The 22,862-nt window shown below is 53.4% G+C and overlaps 9 protein-coding genes across 9 annotated transcripts; 5 read left to right on the top strand and 4 right to left on the bottom strand.

Moving 5' to 3' along the window:
* Nucleotides 1-665: 665 nt before the first annotated feature.
* EI97DRAFT_462028 (D-isomer-specific 2-hydroxyacid dehydrogenase-like protein) lies at nucleotides 666-1,754 on the bottom strand (the record flags this gene model as incomplete). The annotated part of the gene is made up of 3 exons (XM_033801240.1): nucleotides 666-755; nucleotides 804-1,285; nucleotides 1,334-1,754. 3 exons carry the CDS (start codon nucleotides 1,752-1,754, stop codon nucleotides 666-668), a joined length of 993 nt encoding a protein of 330 aa, XP_033649922.1.
* Nucleotides 1,755-3,577: 1,823 nt separating this feature from the next.
* EI97DRAFT_470471 (uncharacterized protein) lies at nucleotides 3,578-4,518 on the top strand. Its single transcript, XM_033801770.1, has 3 exons — nucleotides 3,578-3,909; nucleotides 3,968-4,141; nucleotides 4,229-4,518. Exons 1-3 carry the CDS (start codon nucleotides 3,798-3,800, stop codon nucleotides 4,444-4,446), a joined length of 504 nt encoding a protein of 167 aa, XP_033649921.1. The 5' UTR covers nucleotides 3,578-3,797; the 3' UTR covers nucleotides 4,447-4,518.
* A 1,409-nt stretch (nucleotides 4,519-5,927) lies between these two features.
* EI97DRAFT_212790 (uncharacterized protein) lies at nucleotides 5,928-6,576 on the top strand. The gene has a single exon (XM_033793789.1). The coding sequence runs from the start codon at nucleotides 6,031-6,033 to the stop codon at nucleotides 6,532-6,534; it is 504 nt and encodes a 167-aa protein (XP_033649920.1). The 5' UTR covers nucleotides 5,928-6,030; the 3' UTR covers nucleotides 6,535-6,576.
* A 618-nt stretch (nucleotides 6,577-7,194) lies between these two features.
* Nucleotides 7,195-8,833, bottom strand: EI97DRAFT_212788 (uncharacterized protein). Its single transcript, XM_033793788.1, has one exon. It carries the CDS (start codon nucleotides 8,659-8,661, stop codon nucleotides 7,564-7,566), a length of 1,098 nt encoding a protein of 365 aa, XP_033649919.1. The 5' UTR covers nucleotides 8,662-8,833; the 3' UTR covers nucleotides 7,195-7,563.
* Nucleotides 8,834-9,348: 515 nt separating this feature from the next.
* EI97DRAFT_406444 (WD40 repeat-like protein) lies at nucleotides 9,349-11,996 on the bottom strand. Its single transcript, XM_033796588.1, has 4 exons — nucleotides 11,743-11,996; nucleotides 11,059-11,691; nucleotides 9,839-11,003; nucleotides 9,349-9,786 (listed from the first exon to the last, which is right to left on the bottom strand). The coding sequence occupies exons 1-4, from the start codon at nucleotides 11,774-11,776 to the stop codon at nucleotides 9,564-9,566; spliced, it is 2,055 nt and encodes a 684-aa protein (XP_033649918.1). The 5' UTR covers nucleotides 11,777-11,996; the 3' UTR covers nucleotides 9,349-9,563.
* Nucleotides 11,997-12,715: 719 nt separating this feature from the next.
* On the top strand, nucleotides 12,716-16,908 carry EI97DRAFT_212768 (P-loop containing nucleoside triphosphate hydrolase protein). The gene is made up of 5 exons (XM_033793787.1): nucleotides 12,716-13,007; nucleotides 13,107-13,549; nucleotides 13,612-16,036; nucleotides 16,099-16,192; nucleotides 16,243-16,908. Exons 1-5 carry the CDS (start codon nucleotides 12,884-12,886, stop codon nucleotides 16,817-16,819), a joined length of 3,663 nt encoding a protein of 1,220 aa, XP_033649917.1. The 5' UTR covers nucleotides 12,716-12,883; the 3' UTR covers nucleotides 16,820-16,908.
* A 576-nt stretch (nucleotides 16,909-17,484) lies between these two features.
* EI97DRAFT_437004 (uncharacterized protein) lies at nucleotides 17,485-20,098 on the bottom strand. Its single transcript, XM_033799247.1, has one exon. It carries the CDS (start codon nucleotides 20,038-20,040, stop codon nucleotides 17,560-17,562), a length of 2,481 nt encoding a protein of 826 aa, XP_033649916.1. The 5' UTR covers nucleotides 20,041-20,098; the 3' UTR covers nucleotides 17,485-17,559.
* Nucleotides 20,099-20,270: 172 nt separating this feature from the next.
* Nucleotides 20,271-20,923, top strand: EI97DRAFT_437003 (uncharacterized protein). The gene is made up of 4 exons (XM_033799246.1): nucleotides 20,271-20,295; nucleotides 20,360-20,438; nucleotides 20,493-20,582; nucleotides 20,637-20,923. Exons 1-4 carry the CDS (start codon nucleotides 20,288-20,290, stop codon nucleotides 20,664-20,666), a joined length of 207 nt encoding a protein of 68 aa, XP_033649915.1. The 5' UTR covers nucleotides 20,271-20,287; the 3' UTR covers nucleotides 20,667-20,923.
* A 148-nt stretch (nucleotides 20,924-21,071) lies between these two features.
* On the top strand, nucleotides 21,072-22,833 carry EI97DRAFT_437002 (DUF1682-domain-containing protein). Its single transcript, XM_033799245.1, has 3 exons — nucleotides 21,072-21,195; nucleotides 21,306-22,176; nucleotides 22,240-22,833. Exons 1-3 carry the CDS (start codon nucleotides 21,120-21,122, stop codon nucleotides 22,619-22,621), a joined length of 1,329 nt encoding a protein of 442 aa, XP_033649914.1. The 5' UTR covers nucleotides 21,072-21,119; the 3' UTR covers nucleotides 22,622-22,833.
* The last annotated feature ends 29 nt before the right edge of the window (nucleotides 22,834-22,862 follow it).

The following is a 22,862-nucleotide window of genomic DNA, read 5'->3' as shown; positions in this document are numbered from 1 at the left end:
TGCTAAATTCAGACACCGGATGAGCCGGGACACCGGACCATCACCGTTCCCTATCAACTGCATCATTCCTGCTCGCCCAGAAGCCCGATCATTCGCAGATCTGCGTGACGACACCACGTAGCATGCCTATGAGAAGGATCCTCGTCCACATATCCGGTTTGCATGAGCGTTTCAGGGTCCTAGGCGAGGGTTTGACCAATGGGAAGAGCGACGAGTATTCGACGAGAAGAAACTCTTCACCAGAGGGAGCGCGGTTGTTACCATCACTCCCATCTCACTGCATACGCAGTACCGTATAGACGAATTACCCTGCACCCGAGCCTTCGTTAACGGCTTTTCCGTCGTAAGCCGAGCCTGCATGGACGGACAACGTGCGTTTAGCTTATTCGCGAAGCCCCTATGAAGGGCACCTTCTGATGATCGAAGAGGCCATATCGTATGATTCAGGGAGCAGATCGGAGGAGGGCGCTCGTGAAAATGTCTATTGAAAGTCTTGCAAGGGGTGAACCTCATCTACGGACTACTTGCCACGCTCGAGAATTCTGATATGGTCCGCTTAGCAATGCCCAGCAACAGCTGGCACGGCTGTACTACCCTCCTCCTGCCATCCTCCTACCAACCACAAGACGGGCGATCGAATCGATTCACAGCTAGGTATCCGTCTTCTACTTTCTCTGCTCCGGTACCTGCGTCAACAGCTTCTCTTCCTTGAGCGCCGACTTGAGATTGTCCAATACCAACAGTTCCATGTCACGCTGCATTTCCAATCAGCCTTCATTCAGGATCATAACACACGAGCTTACCTGAGTCTCGAAGGTCGCGGTTCCAATATGTGGTAACAGCACCACATTCTCATTGTCCAGCAGGCCTTGGTGGATCTTGGGCTCCTCCTCAAAGACATCCAGGCCTGCTGTCGACACTTTGCCGCTGTTGAGTGCATCCACCAGCGCCGCCTCATCAATCAGGGGTCCACGTGCCGTGTTGACGATGACTATTCCATCCTTCATCATGTCGAACTGCGGCTTGGCTATGATATGCCTTGTTGACTTGTTGAGCGCGAGGTTCAGGCTCAGAACGTCCGATGTCTTGAGGAGTTCCTCGAAGCTCACATATGTTGCGCCATTCTCCTCGTTTTCGGGCAGCCTATTTCGGTTGTGGTACTGAATCTTCATTCCGAAAGCTTTTGCGCGCGTTGCAACTGCGGAACCAATACCGCCCATGCCCAGAATTCCGAGGATCTTGTTTCTTGGGTCGTGGCCGAGTTTGAAGTTGCCTCTCCATCTGCCTTTTTCAGGTCAATGCAAGTCTGGCGGGAGCATCGACCATCACTGACCTTGCCTGACGGCCTGGAAACACTGCGTCACATTCCGCAGAGCGCCTAATATCAGAAACATGGCCACGTCGGCTGTCGCATCGTTGACAGCTATCGGCGTGCTCGACACCTGTATGCCCCTCTTTGTGCACGCGGCAACATCGATGTTGTCGTATCCCGCGCCGTTATGGCAAATAAACTTCAGCGAGGATGGCAGCGCCTCAACGAGCTCTTCGTCAAAGTTGCCTGTGATGCTGTTCGATTCGTTGCTCCGGAACATTGCGAATACACCGTTGAACTCTCCATTTCGGCATTTGTCGATGAAGTCGCTGCGCGAACCGTCGGGGTATTCGTAGAGCTTGGAGGCGACCTGTCCCACTTCTTCCCACTCCTTGCGGGTATGATCGAGCTTACCGATGAGAAGGGCGGCTTTTTGCGACATTGTCGGCGGTTTCTTGTGGGATGCTTCTGACTCGAGTGCGAATGGAAGATAGTCGATGGTGACGAGTTTTAGGAGGAAGACGACGCAATCGCGGGCAGCGGTTCCTGGAGCTATTTATCAACAGGACTAGTCGTCTCCCCACAACAACCCGGACCGAGCCGCCCACGTTTGCTCCGCGTACTGTGTAAAAGCTTCCTCCAGGACCGAAGAGACCAGTTATTGTTGGCCAACATGTCAGAGTTTTTCCGACTTCCATGCCCAGACGACCTATCTCCCTCTTGCTACGCCCGTATGGGCTCCGAATTGGGCCCAGCAACTGGTAACCAGTCCTCATGGCCGAATGCCGTGGACTTGATAAGGCCCGATGACGTCCAAAGCTACCCCGCGATAGATACGCGAGTACCCCTCATCTGCCACCATTTTCTCCGAGCCTAGGAAACCCGAATCCGATTTCCTCAAAAAAGTCCGCATCCCAAGATAGTCCTGCGTATCCATTGTGACAGATGGGTGGGAGTTATGGCAGCTAAAATGAGGGAAAGGTCACTGCTTTGTACGATTGACCTACCTGCAGCCAGCCCGAAGGACCTTCCTGAGTCCAAGAAGCTGATATCGCTGTCCCCGCTGGGCGGCGTTTCACCTTGCCATCACTCGGCTTACTTGCTTCGGTAAGAGTCTTGGCGGCAGAAGCTCTCCTGGAGACGACTTCGTCTCTCCCCATCTTTCGAGACACCTCACCGTGCACTTGTCTCCATCCCAAGCATTACCCTCTTTACAAGTATTGCAAGCGGATGACGATGCCACGATGAGCTGTCCCGTCACTGCCCCTATATAATAGCGCTTCGTCTCAAACTTGCTTTTCAGCAGAACCGGCGAGGGTTTGTGGCAGCATGAGCAACTCTTAAATACGATGAACAGCGCCTACTCCGTACAACATCTGTCGAGTGCGGACTTTGACAAAAAGCCGATCGTTATGCAGTCTCATTGGCGTTGGTTCGATTGACCCCTTTGATCATGTCAGCAAAACGAGGCTGACAACCAGACATTGACGCAGGTACCGTGTACAGCCACCCCCAACTTAATTACCGCCGTCAGGATCCGTAGCGTAGGGTCCATTTTCATTCAAGTCACAACTTCAAGCTCTATAGTTGAACAGTGTTCAATTCCAGTTCTTTTTGGAGCAATGAAATCATGCGGCGGAGTTGCACTCTACTATGGTACATACCGGACAGCATCATATTAGGAGTCGCAGATTCTTGTTGATTCTGGACCGGACTCAGCGCCTACTAATAATATTACAGTAAGCTGTACAGGTTGAGTAGGCCACTACGGAGTAGCTCACGCGGATTTTAACCAGAACGCTGTCTCCTTGAATTAGCTGGACCATTGACCGACAACCACCAACGTCGATCCTCTCTCGCCTAAGCCAGCTTAGGAAATTAGGAGATGTTCAATTCCAGTGTCCAAGACGCCAATCTCACAAGCTGGTGTTGGTGGAGATCCGCTTACACCCTCTTTGGACCCAAGACTGCTCGAGCGTTGCGGACGTAAGCACCGCTTTACGTCTGCGGTAGGTACGGAGTAGTACTGCGCCCTTTCACATCCGACTGAACAGACAGGGGGTCGCAGGGGTATAGCTAACGCTGTGATAGGCCTGAGAGCGCCTCCGTCCAGGTATAATGAGCCTTAAAGCACCGTGCTCTAGCGGCGTAAACTAGACTGTAGCCAATTGAAATGCTTAAATTAGGTGATCTAACTCAGAGCAGCAGTACAAGGGGGTGTTCAGTCGGATGTGAGCGGGCGCAGTAGAGGAGGCTGCACTAATACAACGCAGGATCGTGGCTTGCAACTCAATCTTGAAGAACCACAGTTAGCGAACCCCGTAGACTGCCCGTGCTCTCTTTTATATAAGAGGCAAAGTCGCACATTTCAAAGGAGAAGCGGCAAGACAAGTTTATTCTTACCTTCCCTGCCCCCAGCACAACTTCAACCATCTTCTCCGACCACGTCTCCCATCATCAATACTTTCCTCCTTTGCTCGTCGCCATGAAATTCTCCATCGGAGCAGCGCTTTCCTTCGCCCTCCTTTCCTCCTCGACCCTCGCGGCCCCAGCTGTCTCCCCAGTTGAAGCCAGTGCCCTCGATAAACGAGAACAACGTAGGTCCCACACCCCAACCAGTGGAGAGGGAAACGCGGACTGACGCTCCCCTCCCAGCGCTATGCACAGGCCACGCCCACGTACGCGATCTCGACTGGCACGCCGCAGGAGGTGGATATGACAGGTGGTTCTTCCAATTCGCAGGCTTCTCGTGCACCGAGTTCGGCGACACGCTGAACCGGTTCTGGATGTGGGATGGGCCGATTGCGAATCGTCAGTGCTACGAGAAGGGTAAGTTCTCTCTTTTGGTGTCAAGTACTGTCTAGTTTGGTACCCCAGTGGAACGCGCGAAGTTTGTTCTAACGTGCACTCTCCCAGGCGACGGCCAAAGCTGGTACTACGACATCACGGTGCTGAAGGGCGAAGCCATTTACGGCCCGCTGCTGGCCTCCATCAGCGCCGTCACGGGCCAGCCGTGTACCGATATGGCGCTGCCGGACTGGGCGCTCGGAGCGTGCCAGGAGAATGTGCTCCACCCGAGGAGTAGCATGTGTCTCTGTGACGCTGCCTGCAAACTCCGGTACCGTAATGCTTAACGTTAGGTTAGCGCGTAGTTAGTAACTACTTTACGTAACCTTGCTTGTATTTCTAGTATATAGTACTGTGCCTAGCAACTCTCTGCTCTTTAGCGGAGTATTTTTGTTAATACAACCTATAGCCTACCCTTTTATATACACCGCGTAGGCGCTCCCTTATAGTCTTAAGTACTAATAAGTTGCTTAGGGTAAATACAAGGGGATAAGAGGACGGTGTGTATAATTTGTTTAAGGAGGGGTAAGGGGAGAGCCTTTTATTCTCTAAGGTAGTAACTTAGGGATATAGGTAGATCATTTATTTTAGTGTCGAGGACTGGACGCGCTTTTCAGTTTGTAATTATAGTCGACACAGGGAACCAATATCCCCTTTTCTAAGTTAGGCAAATGCGAATTGTAGATTTTCGATGCCGGCCCTCTGTGTGCTCTGCTTGGAGAAGAGTTGCGAGTGTCTTTTCGATTGACGGCAGGTGTCATGGGATGTTTGTTGTACTGCAACTGCACCCTCTCCCATCCCACTGAACACCCCCCTTGTCCTTCTGCTCTACGTTAGTTCACCTAATACTTCAAGCCTTTGAATTGGCTACAGTCGAATTAAGCTACAAGAGTACAGTACTAATGTTCAAGGCTACTTGTACCTAGACGGAGGCCACTGTTAGGCTAATTTCCTGCGTTAGCTATCTATCTATACTCCTGCGACCCCGACCCCAACTGCTGTTCAGTCGGGGTCCGTCGTGAAAAAGATGCAGTGTACCACAACTGTTAGTAGGATACTCGATATATATTGCTGCTCTTCAGCAAAATAGACCTTCTTGGCCTGGCCAGAATCTCCAGAAGGCGTTAGGGACATTATTACTCCCCTTGCTCCTCTATCGTCGCCTCCATACTCAACATAATCTCTTCCACTCCCCTTTCTTGTTGGCCGATCCCCGCCGTTTCTACCTCGTCCTCGAGCTGTAGCAACCTACACTTCCGCCCATCGGTAACCGCTATGGGCATAATTCATAAGCTGAAACACTACCGAAATCTTTTCCCTCTCTTGCTTGTCTGTCTTGCTTGTCTGTCTTGCTTATTTCTTTTTCTAGTCTCTTCTTCTTCATCTTCTTCTTCATCTTCTTCTTCTCCTCCTCCTCCTCCTCCTCCCCCCTTCTTACCTAGTCTATTCTTCTTCACACCCTCCATCATCTTCTTTATCATATTCATTATCATCACTTTCACGTCGCCCCTGTTCGCCAGCCGGTCCAAATCGATCGACTTGATTTCAATTCAATCAATTCAAGCCTATCCATCTCCCAGTCCCTCTGCCCTCTCTCTCCCTCTCCCACTCCCTCCCAAAATCCAGCCAACGACCAGGTCTACTAGAACCCCGAAGACAGGCTGAATACTGGCTCGAACCTCAGGAAGAGCAAGCAAGCAAGCAAGCAATGCAAACCCCCCATCATCCCCATCGTCGATAACCGAGAAAAAAAATCTGTGAGATCCTTCAAGCTCTTTTAACAACATTTATCCATCTAGCCAGAAAGAATGTCTAGTTCCGCCCATGCTTCTCCCATCTGCTTAACCGCACCCGAAGCATCCTGATGAATAATGGAAGGTGAGACAGGCAGGACCCATCTCCAGGCTAGTTTTGCCAGTTACTTGACAGACCCGTCACGGGCCTCACATCAATCATCATACCTCCTATTCCTCATCCTCGTCTACGCGTGCACACAAGCGTCTTTCATGACGAACGATCACTCGCGCACTTTACTTAAAAACCACAATTACAAGTCTACCTACCAATTCAAACAATATCCATCCAAAACCACAAACCAGGTACCGCCCCACCAAACCAGCAAAAATATCATATCAAATACATACCCCGAAGGCAGAGGGAAAACAAAACGCCGCCGAAACTCAACTCCTATGCTCCATCCGTGCCGTCAACGCCGAGCGAGAGTCACACGCTGCTGCGCTGTTTGCGGTATCCGGCGTGAATGGCCCTTCAGATTCCTTTGCATTCTGTGTACCCTGCTCGTCCAGCAGAGAAGGAATCTATGCTCATCCACCAAGGAAGAAATCTATACACCACCCAGTAAAGCTACGAAGTAACCACATCTGTGCGCATTTCTCTGCGACATCTGGTATTTCCGAAGGTCTCGCACCTACTAAACCATCGAACAAGTTGACTCCATCTCAAGAAGAGGAGGGCCAGAACCTCCCACATTGCCGTGTTCTCGCTCCATCCGAATCATTCGTGCTGAGAGAGTTCAGGACGGGTCGCGCCATGGACTTTCCGGCCTTGTGCTTCTCTCTGGATCCTCCCTCCTCAGCAGGGATGGACATGGACCGTTCGCCTGTCGGTCCACGGTGTGTGTCCTGGCTAACCTTGCCTGGAGACATCGAAGGCAAAAGAGTCCGGTTTGTAAGAGCCCTGCCATCCTGAACGGCAAATTACTGGTGAACGCTCCTGAGACGGACCAATCTCCTCGCAAGATCTGCCCTTTTTCGTTCTCGCAAATGCACTTTCCACAACAGCAGCAGCAGATCTCTGGAATGCAATCTGTCGATCCTGGACGCGGGATACGTGACTCGATGGGACCGGTAGTTTGGGGATGGAATCCGTGGTGATCCGTCTCCACCCTGTAGTGAACAGCCCGGATTTCGTTCACGTTGACTCACGGTGCTATGCTGAGAAAGAGCTGCCTCTGTGGTCGGCGGCAGGATTGACGGCCGTTCCAAGTTGCTAGATACCCTTTCCTCAACTTCATCAGACGCTTTTGGCCGGCTGCAAGTAAACTCTTCGAACGCAGTGGAATTCGGTTGATCGCTGCTAGAGCTTCCTTCTGCTAAGTTGCCAGGGCCTGAACTCGGACTTCCGCGCTGAATCCAACTAACCGCGGCTAGAGGCCCTGGCTTTGGAGGTGAATCGTTGGAAGCTTTGTGGCTAAGGGGGTTCCAGTTGCGCAACCCATCATGAGTCCCACTCCGCGAAGGCCGCTGCGCAGGGGCGTGAACAACTGTATCCCCAAGGTGTCGATTGTGCAAGGGGGAAGGCGAGGCTGGACTTGGTGGCATTGTCTGCGGTGTTGTTCTCATGAAGAAAGGACCCAGCAAAAACCCCATGGTAGGCTGCGTTCTCTAATCGCAGATCTTCAAGCCGCAATCACCTATCCCGCCCACGTTCCCCTTGTCAAAGTACCAGTCCTCAGTGATCAATTCCTGCTCCTTGGATCTCCAATCATCCACCTTGGCGGGAGACTTGAGGTCGAGGTCGGCCAGCTTCATATCGACGCGATAGTTGGTCGCGGGAGAAGTCGGCGAGTAGGTGCATCGTAGAAACAGCGAGCAATCTCTCAGGGTCATGGCCAGTCGAAGGTTGTGCATATCTACCTCCTCTCCTAAAACGCCTTGCGGATCGAGCTCAATCTGCTTCTGTTTGAGGTATCGCAGGAGCCCAAATGAGTCACGAGTCAGGGCGGACACCAGGTTTTCCAGGACCGCACGGTGGCCTATTTGATCTGATATCTGATGGGTCTTCGTCGAGAGGTACGTCCTGATTACCTTAGCTGCATAAGGACGCTGGCTTCTCTGGCTAGGCGAGAGGTATAGCGGACAGAAGTAATCGTCCCGACCAGTTTTGCCTGGATCCGAGTTCCTGAGAGCTTGCAGGGCACAGGTGCGACAGCGTAGTGCTCCTTGCGGTGCGTTCGGGGACTGCGCAAGCCATTTGGGCTTCAACTCGATGGTCAAGGTATGTTCATCCGGTTTTGCATGAGGATCCACCGACATGTCGTCCATCAGAAGGCCCTTAAACCTGTATGGTATTGGTATTGCAGGACGGTTTGTGTGTCGATTCATCTCCGCATTCAACCAGTCGATAACCTCATCGTCCAGGAGTACTAGTTCCAGGTCTAGCAGGAAGTGACGGAAGTTGGGAGTGCCTCGGGTGTCGAAAAGTGGTTCGATTTCATGATCAAAGTCGCTCTTGACCTGCTCCGCTGTAAGCGTCTTGGGCAATCCCTTGCTGACGCGCAGGACTTTGAACAGGAAGCCTTTGTGATGGTATAGGTGGTCGCGTGGTCCGACGAAGACAAACGGCGGCTCGTCCTGCGAACCGACTTTGTATTCCACAACGCGGAACACGACGTTGGCACCGCCCTCGGCGTGATAGCGAAAGGAGACGCAGGCATGTGCTTCTTGAGGTATACGTGCCGGGCGGCACCGGATGGAAGCCATGACGAACGAGAGTGTGCAGATGTGTACGGAGTATGTAGGATGAGTTCAGAGAATATAGGTAAAGAACGTGAAGAATATCATGGTGAGGGGAATGGGTGAGATGTGGAGGTCGAGTTCTGATATGGCAGACTCCCAATGCACTCGTGGATTCCGTTGGGAGGCTTAAGGGAAGGTGGGAAGTGGCGGAGGGTGAAGGTGAGGTTGCCTGTCTGGTCAAGGATGACAGGCTGACAATGAATGGTGCAGGAGTCGTCGGGCGGTTTGGTGGCTTCAGCAGCTTCAAGCAATAGCAGTAGCGGTAGCAAAGGGCCCAGAAGTTTTCCCGTAGTCTCCAGTTGTAGGTTATGCTTGATGGCAAGCAGGGGAAGGCTGTGGCTGTTGTCAAGCTGGGTGCTGGGTGGGCCATACACAGGCCGGCCTCCCTAGAAACTGAGGAACCTGCCCTCAAGACTCCTGAATTCAACCCCCATCCACTGAAAAAGAAGAAGACGCGAGAACGGTCGCATCGTGGGGGACGAAGAGAGAAAATGTGAGAAAGGGGTTTGGTCAAGAAAGAGAGCTGAGGCTGGTGGTACTCCCAAGCTTTTGCGAGGCGTTCTTCGCAGCAGCCAATCAGAGCGCTCCATTGCCTTCATCTCACGTACACTCCCCAGCACGAGGACAATGAAATAGCGGTCTAATAATAAGCTCAGATGACCTTCCGATTGATGCAATAAGATCCGTTAATTCCAGACAGTCTTATGGTATGATATGCGGTGAGTGATGGCATATGCCCTTGAAGGCCATCTAGAATACTACCATTCCATGAAATGCATTGGATCCCCCTGCCCGACAAGGGGTTTGTATATGTACACCCTGAGGAAACAAAACGCCGATGCCCCTGGGTATAGTCAAAAACAGTGTCATGTCCCTATGCCGATTTCGTAGCCAAGTAACACCTCTGTGTTGGTGCCTTCCCATCCCCTGTTTCCACCTGTGGATATCATGTACGAGCACGTCGGATCCAGGTATAGCTGCGACACGACACCTGTGCGATGGCCGGGTATGATCAAGTATGGCACCGCCGAAGTCCGGGAGCTGTCCTGCTCACGCAGGTCATACAACCGGAGAATGTCATGTGATGCGCTGGCGCTGGTCAGCACGGGCTATATCTCATGAAAGTTCAACTTTGACATACCAGACGAGATGCTTCGCATTTGGCATGGCACGCACTGCGCTGACGGCGCCGCTCACACCTGGAAACTTGAATGTTCTGCGGGGCTCCCTCAAGCTCTTGTGTAGGCTATATTCATCTACAGTGGCATTCCGGCGGCCAGCATAGATGAAGTTGCCGTCCGGGGACCAGCATGCATTCATGCACCATGGCGGGGTGGATCTAGGAGGTACGATTCGTGCAATCGGGTTCTGTTGTCGCCGGTCCCAGATCCGTATCGTGCCGTCTATGGAAGCATCCATGAACGTCGTCTCGGATGAGCTTGGTTGTTCGGCTTGCGCCGCTCCATTATCTCGAAAAACTGTCGTGATCTCCTCGGAGTGTGGAAGTCCGTTTGCGACGGCATCTACAGCGGAATTACCGTTAAGCATTGCATCCGGCTGAGCGTTTGTGGCAGCGTCGGTCTGCCCAGCTCCCGATTCCGGTTCAGGCGCCTGCACAGGCCCGCCTGCATCCATCATGTCGAGGTCTGCGTGTGAGTTGGCGTCCGCCCGTTGAACCTCGCTAGCAATCGCCCTGGAGAAGTCATCTTCGTCGTCCTCACCGAAAGGTGCCAATGCCGAGGGTCCGCCTGATGGGTCCTTGTCGTCCCCGAACAAGGATGCGTTGTCTCCGAAGAGGGAGTCCACGGGTGAGCCGGCCGCATCCTCATTGAGTGCTTCATTGCCCGCTTGACTCGGACGCGCCAAAGATGCCGCACCATTGGTGAGGCTTCCGTTAGCAACCGGGCGGGCGGCATTGTTTGATGAGAACGTGCCGTTCGGCAAGGGTAGCGTCTCCGTGTCTTGGGGAATGGGCAGGGTAGAGAGAGGCCGCTGTTCAATAGCTGATATCTGGCTACCACTGGTTTCAAACTTCCGCTTGACCTGCCCAGTGTTCAGATCCCAGTCGTTGATGGTTTTATCCCAGCTTCCGGACAGTACAGACTGCTCGTCTTGTGATAACGTCAGAACGGAGACAGCGGAGGTGTGCTTTCTTAGGGTGGTGATTCGATGTCCTTCCTGATGCCGAACAGACTGCAGGTTGATTCCGCCAGATTCCGTACCAGACAGTAACCAGAGCGCCTGGTGATGCACCGCAAGCGAGTAAACGGGCGAGAGGCTGACTGCGTCCTCGAGGCCATTCCGCTCTGCCGTGAATGTCAGACCAGGGCGTGACTGAAGTTTTTGTGCGATCCAACGTACCTGCATTATCCTCATTTTCCCAGTAACTCAACAGTACGCCAGCCTTTGTGACACTGTCGACAAACGGATGTCGTTGATTGACAGTGAGTGCCAATTTCCCATTCACGGTATCGACCCAATTGAACTTTCGGATGTAACCATCAGCACCGCCACTGAATACCCATCGCATGTCTGGGGTCGCCGTGATGGCGTTGATTGAGGTGCTGTGGGGGGCGGCAATGGTAGGAACGATATCATAGAAGGCTGCAGTGAGAGCCTCAGGGCGCACTGTCGGTCGGAAAGGGAGGCCGCCAGTAGCGGATGTCGATGCAACTCTCGGAGATGGCGAGGTAAACGTAGCCGTCTGGTTTCCGCTCTCTCCGGATGCATGTGGGGAGCCTGCGGTTTGAGGGGCTTGCGAGGGACTAGCCGCCTCGTCCTGTTCGTCTTCGTCATTGTCGGCCTCGCCCTCGCCCTCTTCGTCGTCATTGTCATCCTCGTCCCCTTCAGCGTCGTCCACGTCGCCATCACCCTCGCCTTCTGCATCCCCGTCTCCTTCGGCGTCGGCGTCCACATCGGCATCTACGTCGGCATCGTCCACATCCTCCATGGCCTCATCTTCATTCTCATTGTCTGAACTTGTATCCGGGGAGCCTGTGGGAAGGGTCAGCAAATTGTTCACGCGCGTACTTTTGAAACCCTTGCCATTTCCGTTCTCGTCGTCATCGTCAAAGTTCATGGTGCATCCGATGGCTACGGAGCAATCATAGGCGCACTCGAAAGTGAGTTTACCGCAAAGAGCGGGAGCTTGCGATGGCGCGGAAGATGGCACAAGAGAGAGACGGGGGGGGAGAGAGCAGAGCTACTATCGAGCTATTCCACGCCTCGTGCGGTGGTCGGGCGGTATCCAATCGCGGAGTAGTGATGTTCAGTAGTGAGGTGATGTCGGGGAAGCGTGGGGAGCCCTGGAGCTCCCCCAACCGCAACCCTAGCACTTCAGCAAAGGTCGCGGCTTACTCAGCAGCCATCCATAAATACTACCTTCCACCGTCTGCAAGCATCCGCATCTCACTGATCAATTGCCGCGAAGCTCACAGACGACACTTGGTCTCAGCCATGCAGCAGATTTACAAACATCCAGCTCGGGTTGATGCGTCCAGCGTAATGCGACCCCTCCAGCTCGGCCGTTTCTGCACGGAACAATGTCAGAGCGGAAAGTTGCTGTGCACTGTGTACCATACTGTGTAGAGAGACAGTCTCGAATTCTCTCCAGTAGGGACTCCATTAGGGTTCCGGAATGTATTCATTCTGCCCTTGCACTCTGTTGCCATGGAACATAACAAATAGCATGAGGGGCGTGCAACTCTTGATTGCGCTCGCTCCTCTGCACAATCGCGCAAGCCGCCTTCGATTTGCGGTCAAGTATCCTTCTGTTTGGCCCTTCTCTCGTCTCGAATCTCTTTCACTGTTTCAGTGCTCCGCTTCCGCCGCCTCTCAGCTTCCCTCTTAATTTCTATTGTCTGGCTTCTACCGTCGTTTGTCTCACTCTCCTCGCGTCAGTGGCATCATTCCGCCTGTAGCATATCCGGCAGCGGCCTCCCTGCTATACGACGCTTCATTTTCGTTTGCTGCTTTTGTATCTGCTGCCCAAGGTTCACGGCTTGCGAGCTGACAAACACGCGTCAGCTGGGCGTGCGCGGCCGGGCACTGTTTGCATCGTACCTTCCCAAAATCGACCGGAGAAACCCTCTGCACGCGTCTGTCCTCCACAACACAACACCACCACCACACACCAGTGATAGCCTCTTCAATCCACCTGTAGCTTGCCCAACGACTTTCTTTCAGAATGCCAGGGAGGAGAGACCGCAAGCGTCGCCCTCAGCATCACCTCCAGCTCCAGCACGAGCGTCGGCAAGAGGACGTCAACAATATGTTTTCGACGCTGGCCAGCATCGCAGATGAAGAGAATGGTAAGTTTCCAAGGTGAAGGGCGTCTTCCGCACATCCCTGAGTGTGCTTTGGGCGTCGTACTGTTCGATTCAGAGGGAAATCGCTCACAGCACCTCTAGGAGAACTGAATGCTCACCTGACCGAGAGATTCGGCATGATGGTGATTGCCGACATCAACGACTCGCGCCTCCGGCCGCCTACCACGCGGGTAGTTAAAACCACGAACGAGATTCGTGAATACTACAAGGAACCACAGGCGCCTGTGGTCGGTGGAAACTGGGTCAGCAAGCCCGAGATCCCCACCCCAGACGAGATAATGATGCCGTCTCATGCGGTGGACAACCGTGAGACCATCATCGATGTAACAGAAGGGAAAAGCCCACTGCGTCCGAATAAGGTCCTCGGTGCCTACGAGAGCATCGATGAGTACCTGGGGACGCAGTATGATCTCATAAGAGAAGATGCCATCGGTCCGCTGCGGGAGGCCGTCAGACAAGTTCGCGAGTCGCCGTACCTCGATGAGGTCGAGTATGAAGGCGGCAGCATCGGATTGTATGAGCCAGTATGTATAGATTGGACTCCTTCCAAAATACAAGTGTGGAATGGCTCACTGATCGCTCGAAGGTCTATATCACTTCAGTCATCTTTTCTCCGCGCGGATTGGCCGTCAGAATCGCCTTCTCCCTAAGCCGAGTCAAGAAATATATCCGCTGGGAGCAGTCGAAGCGTCTGATCACGGGCACCCTCGTGGCTCTGTCACCAGCAGACGATTGCTTTCAGTCCAAATGCTTGCTCGCTACGGTTGCCGCCAGGCCTCTGTCTGCGCTACAGCAAAATCCACCCGAGATCGACCTTTTCTTCGCCCGCCCCGAGGACATATCGATAGACCCCATGCAAAAGTGGATTATGGTTGAGGCTCGGTCAAGTTTCTATGAAGCCAGCCGCCATACCCTACAGGCACTTCAGCATATGAGCCGGGAACCATTCCCTCTCCAAGAGCACCTTGTCGGCTTGGACAAGAACATAGAAGCACCAAGGTATCTGCAAAAAAATCCATATGTCGACATGAGTCCCCTTGTTGCTATGAACGAGGAGGACGCATTCCAAAATATCAACGTTCTTACGGACTGGCCTGACTCGAATGCCCACGGGCTCGATAAATCCCAATCAGAGGCGCTGAGAATGATGTTGACTAAACGCCTTGCTACTGTCCAAGGCCCGCCTGGTACTGGCAAGACCTACGTTTCCGTCGCGGCCTTGAAGATTCTTCTGGCGAATACGGCAAGAGATGACCCACCTATCATCGTCACTTGTCAAACGAATCATGCACTTGACCAGTTGCTGCTTCACGCTGCAGAGTTTGAATCTCAGTTCATTCGACTCGGCGGCCGCTCAAAAGATAGGGGCAAGATCAAAGAACGCACTCTGTACGCAGTCCGTATGAGCTTCTCCCAACCCAAGACTCCACATTCCCTTCGATTGCAGAGCCTAGCAGCGCATAGGCGGTTGACTAAGGAAATGCAACTGTTGTTGGCCCCATTGGAAGCTGGTCAACCTCCCTTGGACCACAGACTGCTTATGAGGCTTGGGGTGCTTACCGTGAAGCAAGGCGAATCCCTGGAAATGGACTCCTTATGCGCTATGGGTATCCCCGCCGATTCTCCGGGCATTCAAATGGAGCAGTGGATCGGGAGATCTTTGGTTCCTTGCACTCATCCAATGCGTCCAGACGACTTCGGCACACAATTTGAAGAGGATGATTTCGAGGTGGAGCAGCTTCAGGAACTTGAGGCAGAAGCTGTGGCGCAAGACGACGAGGACTTTGAGACACTGAGGGGGGAGCGGACTCTGCTCAATGACAACGTCAGAGGCAAGCCAGGAACTCGTGAAGATGATGAGCTCATCGAATTGCTAAGACACACTGATGACCTCTACACTATCCCTGTCAGGGATCGCGGCTCTCTCTACAACTATTTCCAAAGAGAGACAAAACGGCTGCTTTGCGAGAGGTTCCGTGTGCTCGCAAAAGAGTATCAAAAAATCGTTCTGCAACTCAAGATAGCACGTTGGGAGCAGGATTACGGGATCTTGCGAGATCAGAAGTTGATCGGGATGACTACGACGGGTCTCAGCAAATACCGCGCACTTATTGCTGCCCTCCATCCAAAGATTGTCATGGTTGAGGAAGCTGCAGAGACACTTGAAGCTCCAGTGACTGCGGCCTGTCTCCCATCTCTAGAACACCTTATTCTGGTCGGTGATCATCAGCAGCTGCGGCCTCATTGTCAGGTCCGGAACCTTGAAGATGAGCCGTTCAATCTCAACTTCTCGCTCTTCGAACGTATAGTTCTCAATGAACTCGAAATGGCTTGCCTCACAAGGCAGCGACGGATGATTCCGGAAATTAGACGTTTGCTCCAACCTATCTATGGAAAGAATCTCGAAGACCATCCGACGGTGAAGAACTCGAATAACCGTCCACCTGTGGAGGGCATGGGATGTGTTAACTCGTTCTTCTTTCACCACGAATGGCCAGAGTCCGTCGACGGCAACAGGTCATCCATGAATGAAAAAGAGGCCGACATGATTGTAGGATTCGTTGACTACCTCGTCCTAAATGGCATCGATCCTGCTAAAATCACCGTCTTGACATTCTATAACGGTCAGCGAAAATGTATTGCCAGCAAGTTAAGCAATCACCCGAACCTGAAGAGTCCCCACATAGCACCAATCAAGGTGGTAACGGTTGACTCCTACCAGGGGGAGGAAAACGATATCGTTATCCTCTCACTAGTCCGATCCAACAAGCGGCACAATATCGGCTTCCTGTCTGTTGACAACCGCGTGTGTGTCGCTTTATCACGCGCAAGGAGAGGATTCTATCTGTTTGGCAATGCAAGAATGCTAGCCTGCGAAAGTGCTACGTGGGCTGAAGTCGTGGAGACTATGTATGGAAAGAAGGAGTCAAGTAAAGAGGACAAGCGTCGACATCTAGGATTCTTTCTCCCATTGCAATGCCAGAGACATGAGCGTAAAGTCTTCATGCAAGGTATGCAGTCCACAGTTGATGTTGGTCATTGCCAGTGTTTTATCATGCTAATCGAAACACAGAGCCTGAAGACTGGGAACTAATCAACGGTGGGTGTGATATGAAATGTCGCTGTCTGCTGCCGTGCGGGCATATCTGCATGAAACGCTGCCATCCGTAAGTTGCCAGCCAAACAAAACATTGCATCCACACTGACATTTCACTAGATTCGCCGCAGATCTGATCAACTGCACGCAGAAGTGTACGAAACGAGTGGAAATGTGCGGCCATCCATGCACTAAGCTTTGCTGCGAGCAATGTGCCTGTCAGAGATGCGATATCCGTAGCGACGGTACCCATCCCATGCTGAAACCCATGCCGCGGAATGGCGCGCGGGCTCCCAAGCAGTTGCCTCCGCCTCCACCTGTTCCTCTGCTGGGCGAGACTTCGGGAGATCCGAGCCACGGTGTCGGGGACTGGCATGCCTACGCCAACGGAGGCCACGCAGCCGACGATGCCGAATTCGTCCGCAAACTGCAAGAGGGGAATACGAAGTATGTCGAAACTAAAACTGCAGCCGAAGCTGCCGACACGGGGAAATTGATCGAGCTGTCACCGGCCACGGAGAAAGTTGCAGCATCATCACAGAATGCGGAGCTTTTGATCGATGTGGATGCAGGTGTTGGGGGTGGTTCTCAGACTTTGGAGGCCCAGCCGAATGGAACTTCGTATGCTGCTGCTGCTGCTGCGGGCAAAAAGGGCAAGAAGAAGAAGACCAAACCTGTGCAGAATCTGCTGGATTAGGCGTCTCGCGCGCCTGCCTGGCAGAACTTCTACTACGCTATGCTATCCCGTGGTCAGGCTTCCTGGAATGGACGTGGTAGAGAATACGGGGAGGAACTAGGAGTTGATCTCAGATGTACGATTTTAGAGCTCCCATCAAGCTGATCTAGCAGTGGGACATGAGCATGGGAGTGGCACATGCCAGGAGAGGTGGCACCTTTTAGTGTGCGAGTGTGCTGCTGTGCTGCTGCAATAGCTATGTCGGCGTTCAGGATAGAGGCGAAATGCAATGTACAGGCTTTTATAACCGTGTGTTTCCAACGGTTTCTTGCTTGGGAAAGTGTTGATGGGGTAGATCCGAGAGCTTGCCCATGCCCCTATAAAATGCAGACTTCCAACAGTCTAGAACCTCGCCCCGGCGGTAATAGGTTCTCTCGAAACGAGGAGTATGTTGATTTGGTCTGGGTATTTAGAGGCCTCTTCGGTACCCTGTACAAGTGACCGGGCATAAGAATGAGTCCTCAATGCTCACTGTTCTTGCTAAAGACAAAGCATCGCGAATGGCAAAGACATGGCAAATGGAAGATGGTAGACGTGGAACTCCCTTCCCTCCTTCCCTCTTGAATTCCAAGAACATGCGTACTATATTCCCAAGCGTTCAGCACGAAAATCTGGACTGTGGGATGGTTTGTTCCAACGGGGATCTCATGTAATATATATATATGTACATACATACACGGTCTGATTTGTGTACATGAAAATCATCTCCGCCGACTTTGCTTTCTGCACAGCTCTTCTACCTCCTCAAGTCCCGATCGCGGAGCTTGCGTTGCAGCCGGCCCATCTCGCTCCTCAGGAACCGAGAGCGGACCCACCACACTCCCCTCCCTTTCTTGTGGTACGTTGTCGAGGCCTTCAGACACACCTGCTTCGTTAGTATCGCTCGACTGGACACCTTCAAGCGTTCCATCATCCGCGCCGGTCACAACCTCGCGGTACAGCGGGCTCCCCCAAATCTCATTGACCTTCCGTTTATAGGCACTGAGACGCAACCGGTTCTTCTCTCTCACCACCCGATTATACCTCTTGAGCAATGGCCCCGTCCGAAACATGACGCCGAACTGCGTGTGCAAGGTCCTCCTCAACGCGTCCTCGAAAATGGGTACGCCGCGATCCCGCAACGCCACCAGAATCCGCAACCCCGCAGCCCAATCCAGACGCCGAAGGATTCCCTTCCTCAGGAAACGTAAGCGGTGGTGCTTCTTGGCCGCAACGCGGGAGAGCATTGACTGTTCGTACGTCGCGTTGGTGGCGAAGCTGAAGCGGAACCCCCAGACGACGATGGCCCGTTGGAAATTCTTACCGAAGAGCCGATCGATGGTATGCCACTGCTCCGGGAATGCCTGGCGCACCTTTGCGGTCGCGGAGTCCAGGAAAGGCGATTTCGGCAGGTGGGCGAAAACGGGGTTGTCCCGGGGAGCGTACCAGCACAGGAGCCAGATGAGAAGGCGTTGGAGCTCTCGCAGTCGGCCGTAGAGGCCAAAGCGCCGGATGAGTTCGGTCCAGGCCACTGGGAAGACGACGCCGATTCCAGACTCCAAGATCAAGATGTAGCATCGGGCAAGGAAGCGAAGGTCATCGACTTGGCCTGGAACGGATACGTCGGGAAGGCGGTGCCTTCTTCGTCGTCGGAGAATCGTCTTGAGCGCTTTAAACGAATCCTCTGACAGGAGAACCCCGTGATCGCGCATATCCTCGAGCGTCTTCACAACCTGTGTAGGGTGGAATCGCTTGATCCTTGCTTGCAACAATAGGTTCCAGGACTCTGTGCTGACATCTTGATGGAAAAGAGCGAGGATAGCAAGCGTACGGTGGGCTTGCATGCGATCGTCTTCCTCGAGATACTCATTGAGTAGTTCCTTCTGCACCTTGGCATCGTCGAACACATCTGGATGCTGGTCACAACGAAGCAAGCTCCGTACCAGGCCGAATCTGCCTTCCATGGCAAACTTTTCCAGAGCCAGTGAGAAGACGCAGCCGTGCAGAGCGATCCCACCCTCCTTCAGCTCGCGGAATCTTTCCGGTAATTCGGTGATGGGATCGGTTCGCAATCCCATTTGTCGCAGTGCCACTGGTCCAATCTCATTGACTCCGGCCAAGATGAGACCCTTGATGACGGAGGCCGGAGATATGGCTTTGGTAGCGAACAATCTTGCACAGAAAGGGTCATCAAACCGGATGGGAGCGGTGTCTCTCCCTTCGAGACGACGCATAAGTTCGTGGTTGAGCTTGGACTTCTTGGGTCGTGCCGGGCTAGAAGGCAGATCCAGATGTCGTGCAATGGTGCCTTGATCAGCTCGAATCAGAGAAATCGGGTCGGGAGAGGAGATTGAGGAGAACTCGGCAATGAATAGTTGTACAATGGGGTGGGAAGCAGCCGAGGGAGAGGGTAGGTCCTTCCGGTGAGTGCACATGAAGTGCCACCGACGAGCCAGAGTGATTTCGCCTTGATCACAAAGCACGGGGACGATCTCGTCGTATACATCGACTTCGCTGCTGCTTCTATAAATATCCATGAACGTAGATAGAGTAGCTTCGTCACGCGTCGGCTTCGCTATCTGAGCGAGCGCGCGCAGTGGAAGCTTTCTCAACCGGAGCTTGTGCACCAGCCGATGATGGATATTCATGGCGAATTCCGGATTCTTTCTGAGCCAGCGTCCCATACACAGCTCGTACAGATGGGGATAGACCTGTCCTGTCTCGTCATAGTAATGCGCCGCGTAATCGATCACTCGCAGTACGATCTGTGCGTTCTTGAACAGTGTGCCCCAAATGGCCCTCGCCTCCCGAGTGTCGGCCGTCGGAATTCTGTATCCTGTATGGAGCATCATGAAGTAGACCTCCTTTATCCCGTCGAGTCCTTGTAGCCTATGTTGGTACGCCAGCAACTGTGCCCATAAGACCGCCTGCTCCTCCTTCGGAGCTTGGGCAATCCTCGCTGGATGCCAACGGTCAAGTATTTTCGTCTCATCGCTGAACTTGCTGCCTCTTGGATTTAAGTTTTTGTATCGCCGGTCGATGTCGATACTGTCGCGGACATCGGACTGCACATCTTCGTTCGAGTTGGAGCTGCCAGTATCTGAAGAGTAGCATCGGTACGAGGATGCCGCGAGGAAACGCTGGGCAACTAAGACTCGGAGGGCGGCTGGGCGGTTAAGCAGCCTGTCCAAGGCAGCGGGCATGAAATCTTTCAGGCGGGTGGCCCTTGAAGTGACCCCATCGGAATTGGACACATCAAATCTCCAAGGAGTGTTCAAGATAATCTCCAGCACTGCTTGATTTCTGAAAGATTCGGCTGACTAAGTATCTTGGCGCGTCATTGCTCTCCCGATCGTGCGGTTGCATCAACCGACTTCAACTCAACCCTGCAGCACCGCCAGACTACCTTCCCCCTTCCGAACCCATACCGCATACTCTCCGCTCTCCAAAATGGCCGGGTACGTCTCGGGAACATCCGGCAGAGCCATCGAACCCGCGCCAGCGAAACTGACGTCGTAACAGCTGGATCAACCGCGAGAACCGGGTACCTCAGTACCAGCGCATAATGCAGGGCGCCGATAACCTCAGACTCTGGGAGAAGGTGTGTTCGCTCTACTCGGTAGCTGGATGGAATCTGACATGCCGATTCTCGCAGGCCCGCGGCAAATGGATGATTCCCGCCTACAAGGTGCTGCTCTTCACCACCTTCGGCTCCAGCATGTACATGATGGGTCGTTTGGTTCTGGTATGTACCGGTGATTTCTCTGGAGATTGATATCCCGCTAAATGTTATTTGTAGGGGCACAAGACGTGGTTTGGCAAGAACTAGATCGATTGACACTTGATGAAGCACCTAGCGCATCTCAGGGCGGCTGGGAGGGCATTGTGGCTTGTATCTTGTACAAACAGTCAACAGAAACCGCTTATAGTAGACTTTTCTTTTGTAGGACTCGATAGTGTGGCATTGCCCACTTGAAGCTTGATTTCTCTCAGTGATGTATGAATGTGTGGGTGAAGATGCCACATTCGCCTGGAGGTCACAGGTGCAGTGAAGCTACCAGTCAAACCCACAAAGATCAATTGACCCAGAATTAAAGAGTTGAACTCATGATTCCATCCAGTGTAGCTCCCCCAGGGCTCCAGTCACACTACAGTATGGACAGCATCAATGTGCCCCTCCGCATTGATGCTAGCGCGAACACCAACACCTTGCCGAGCTGAATCGGGACATCATCATCTCTCGACACCACACCTCTGCCTCGTCGCCCAAGCTCTCTCCACTATGGCCGACTTCGTCAAGGGCATCTTTGGCGGCCAGAAGCCTGCTGCCGCTCCAGCTTCCGCTGGCGGCGATGACGGTAAATGATCTCAATTCCCATCTTCTCTCCCCGATCCGGCCCCTATCTCGATCTACCCTTCATCCCCAAGGACCATGCAATTCAATTCAATACTAACCCCCATATTTCAGACTTCGCCGACTATGCAGGTGCCCCGGAACCCGAACCCACTCCCATCTCCGCCATCCCCTCCGCAGACTCCATCCCCTCTGCAGCCCCAACCCCTCCGGCTGTCGGTGCCGTCCCCTACACAAAATGGTACCGCGTCTGGGAGCGCACCACGCTGGACGACTTCAAAATGGAGATGTACGTCCTCCCGTTCATCTTCGTCATCATTGCCGTGCACTTGTTCGGCACGCGCAAGAATCGCCGCAAGGCGCGGCAGTGGGTGAGCGTGCATGCGCCCGTGTTGAGGCAGGAGTTTGCGCAGGTGGGGTACTCGCGGCCAAAGGGGGACGTCGAGGCGGAGGAGCTCGACTTCGACAGGTTGCTGCGCGAGAAGAAGGTGGACGAGTACCTGACGTACGCTACTGGGAGGCAGAACGTGGCGTTTGTCGACTTCAAGTTGACGCTCCTGAAGCGATACAATCCGCTGATGCGGTGGGGAGAGGTGCTCATCGGCTTGTTCTTTGAGAGTCTCCCCGCGCCCGAGGAGCGCATGGAAGCTACTGCGTACGCGTTCGACGGTCAGGAGAGTAAGATTGTGCCCGGGCTCGGAAAGGGCGAGGACAAGAAGAGCGTCTCCAATAGCACGTACGACGGTTTCGTGTTCGCCGTCGTGCACAAGGATCTCATGAAGAGGCTCCGCGAGGAACGCTATGATTTGTCTCTCACGTCGACGAAGGACCATCCCAAGCTTCCGATCTGGACGACGGTGATGAGCGAGAGCGCGGAGGTCACGGAGAAGCTTCTCACGCCCGAGCTTGTCAAGGCTATCAACGACGCGGGGGATCGATTCGAGGCACTTGTCATCACTGACCAGCCTATGGACCAGCCAAAGAAGTACGCATCCCCTTTCCTGGCCCTCACCCCTTGATCAGCACCAACTAATTTTTTCCTTCCCAGACTCGACGAAACCACTCCCCGCAAACGCCTCAACCTCTCCCTCAAACTGCCCTCCTCCTCCTCCCCATCCGCCTATGACTCCACCCTGCCCCTCTTCACCCTCTTCCTCCGCCTCCCCGACTTCCTCGTCTCGTCGGCCCACTTCCGCCCCGAAGCCCTCCGCCGCATCAAGCAGACGCGCGAGGACCAAATCGCCAAGATCCGCAAAATCGAGGAGGAGGAGAAGGCCGAGGAACGCAAGCTCCAGGGCGATCGGGCGAAGAAGGAGAAGAGGGAGCAGTTGCTTTCGCGCATGAGCGCCGAGGAGCAGAGGAAGTATCTGGAGAAGGAGAGGGAGAGGGATTTGAAGAGGAAGGAGAAGAGGAAGACGGTGAAGGCGTAGGTGTCTGTGTTAATCATTTTATCCGAGGGGATAATTGTGGTTTGGTGTGTAGGGTGCATAGGGGTGATGACGGGGCGTGTCTGAGTAGAGAGGGATTGACGAAGGTGCGTTTGCGTCGTAGATATAATTCTGTGTACTTATACAATCACCTGGGAGCCCTTAGGCGCCTCTGAGAAGGACGACCAATTTCAATCAAACAGAAACTGTCCAGATGTGTTTGTGTTCCGCCCACGTTTGCCAT

Source organism: Westerdykella ornata (assembly GCF_010094085.1).
Source record: "Westerdykella ornata strain CBS 379.55 unplaced genomic scaffold EI97scaffold_39, whole genome shotgun sequence".
Classification (NCBI taxonomy): Eukaryota; Fungi; Ascomycota; class Dothideomycetes; order Pleosporales; family Sporormiaceae; genus Westerdykella; species Westerdykella ornata.
Note: the sequence above shows the minus strand (reverse complement) of the source record. Positions and strands in the feature narration are given on the sequence as shown.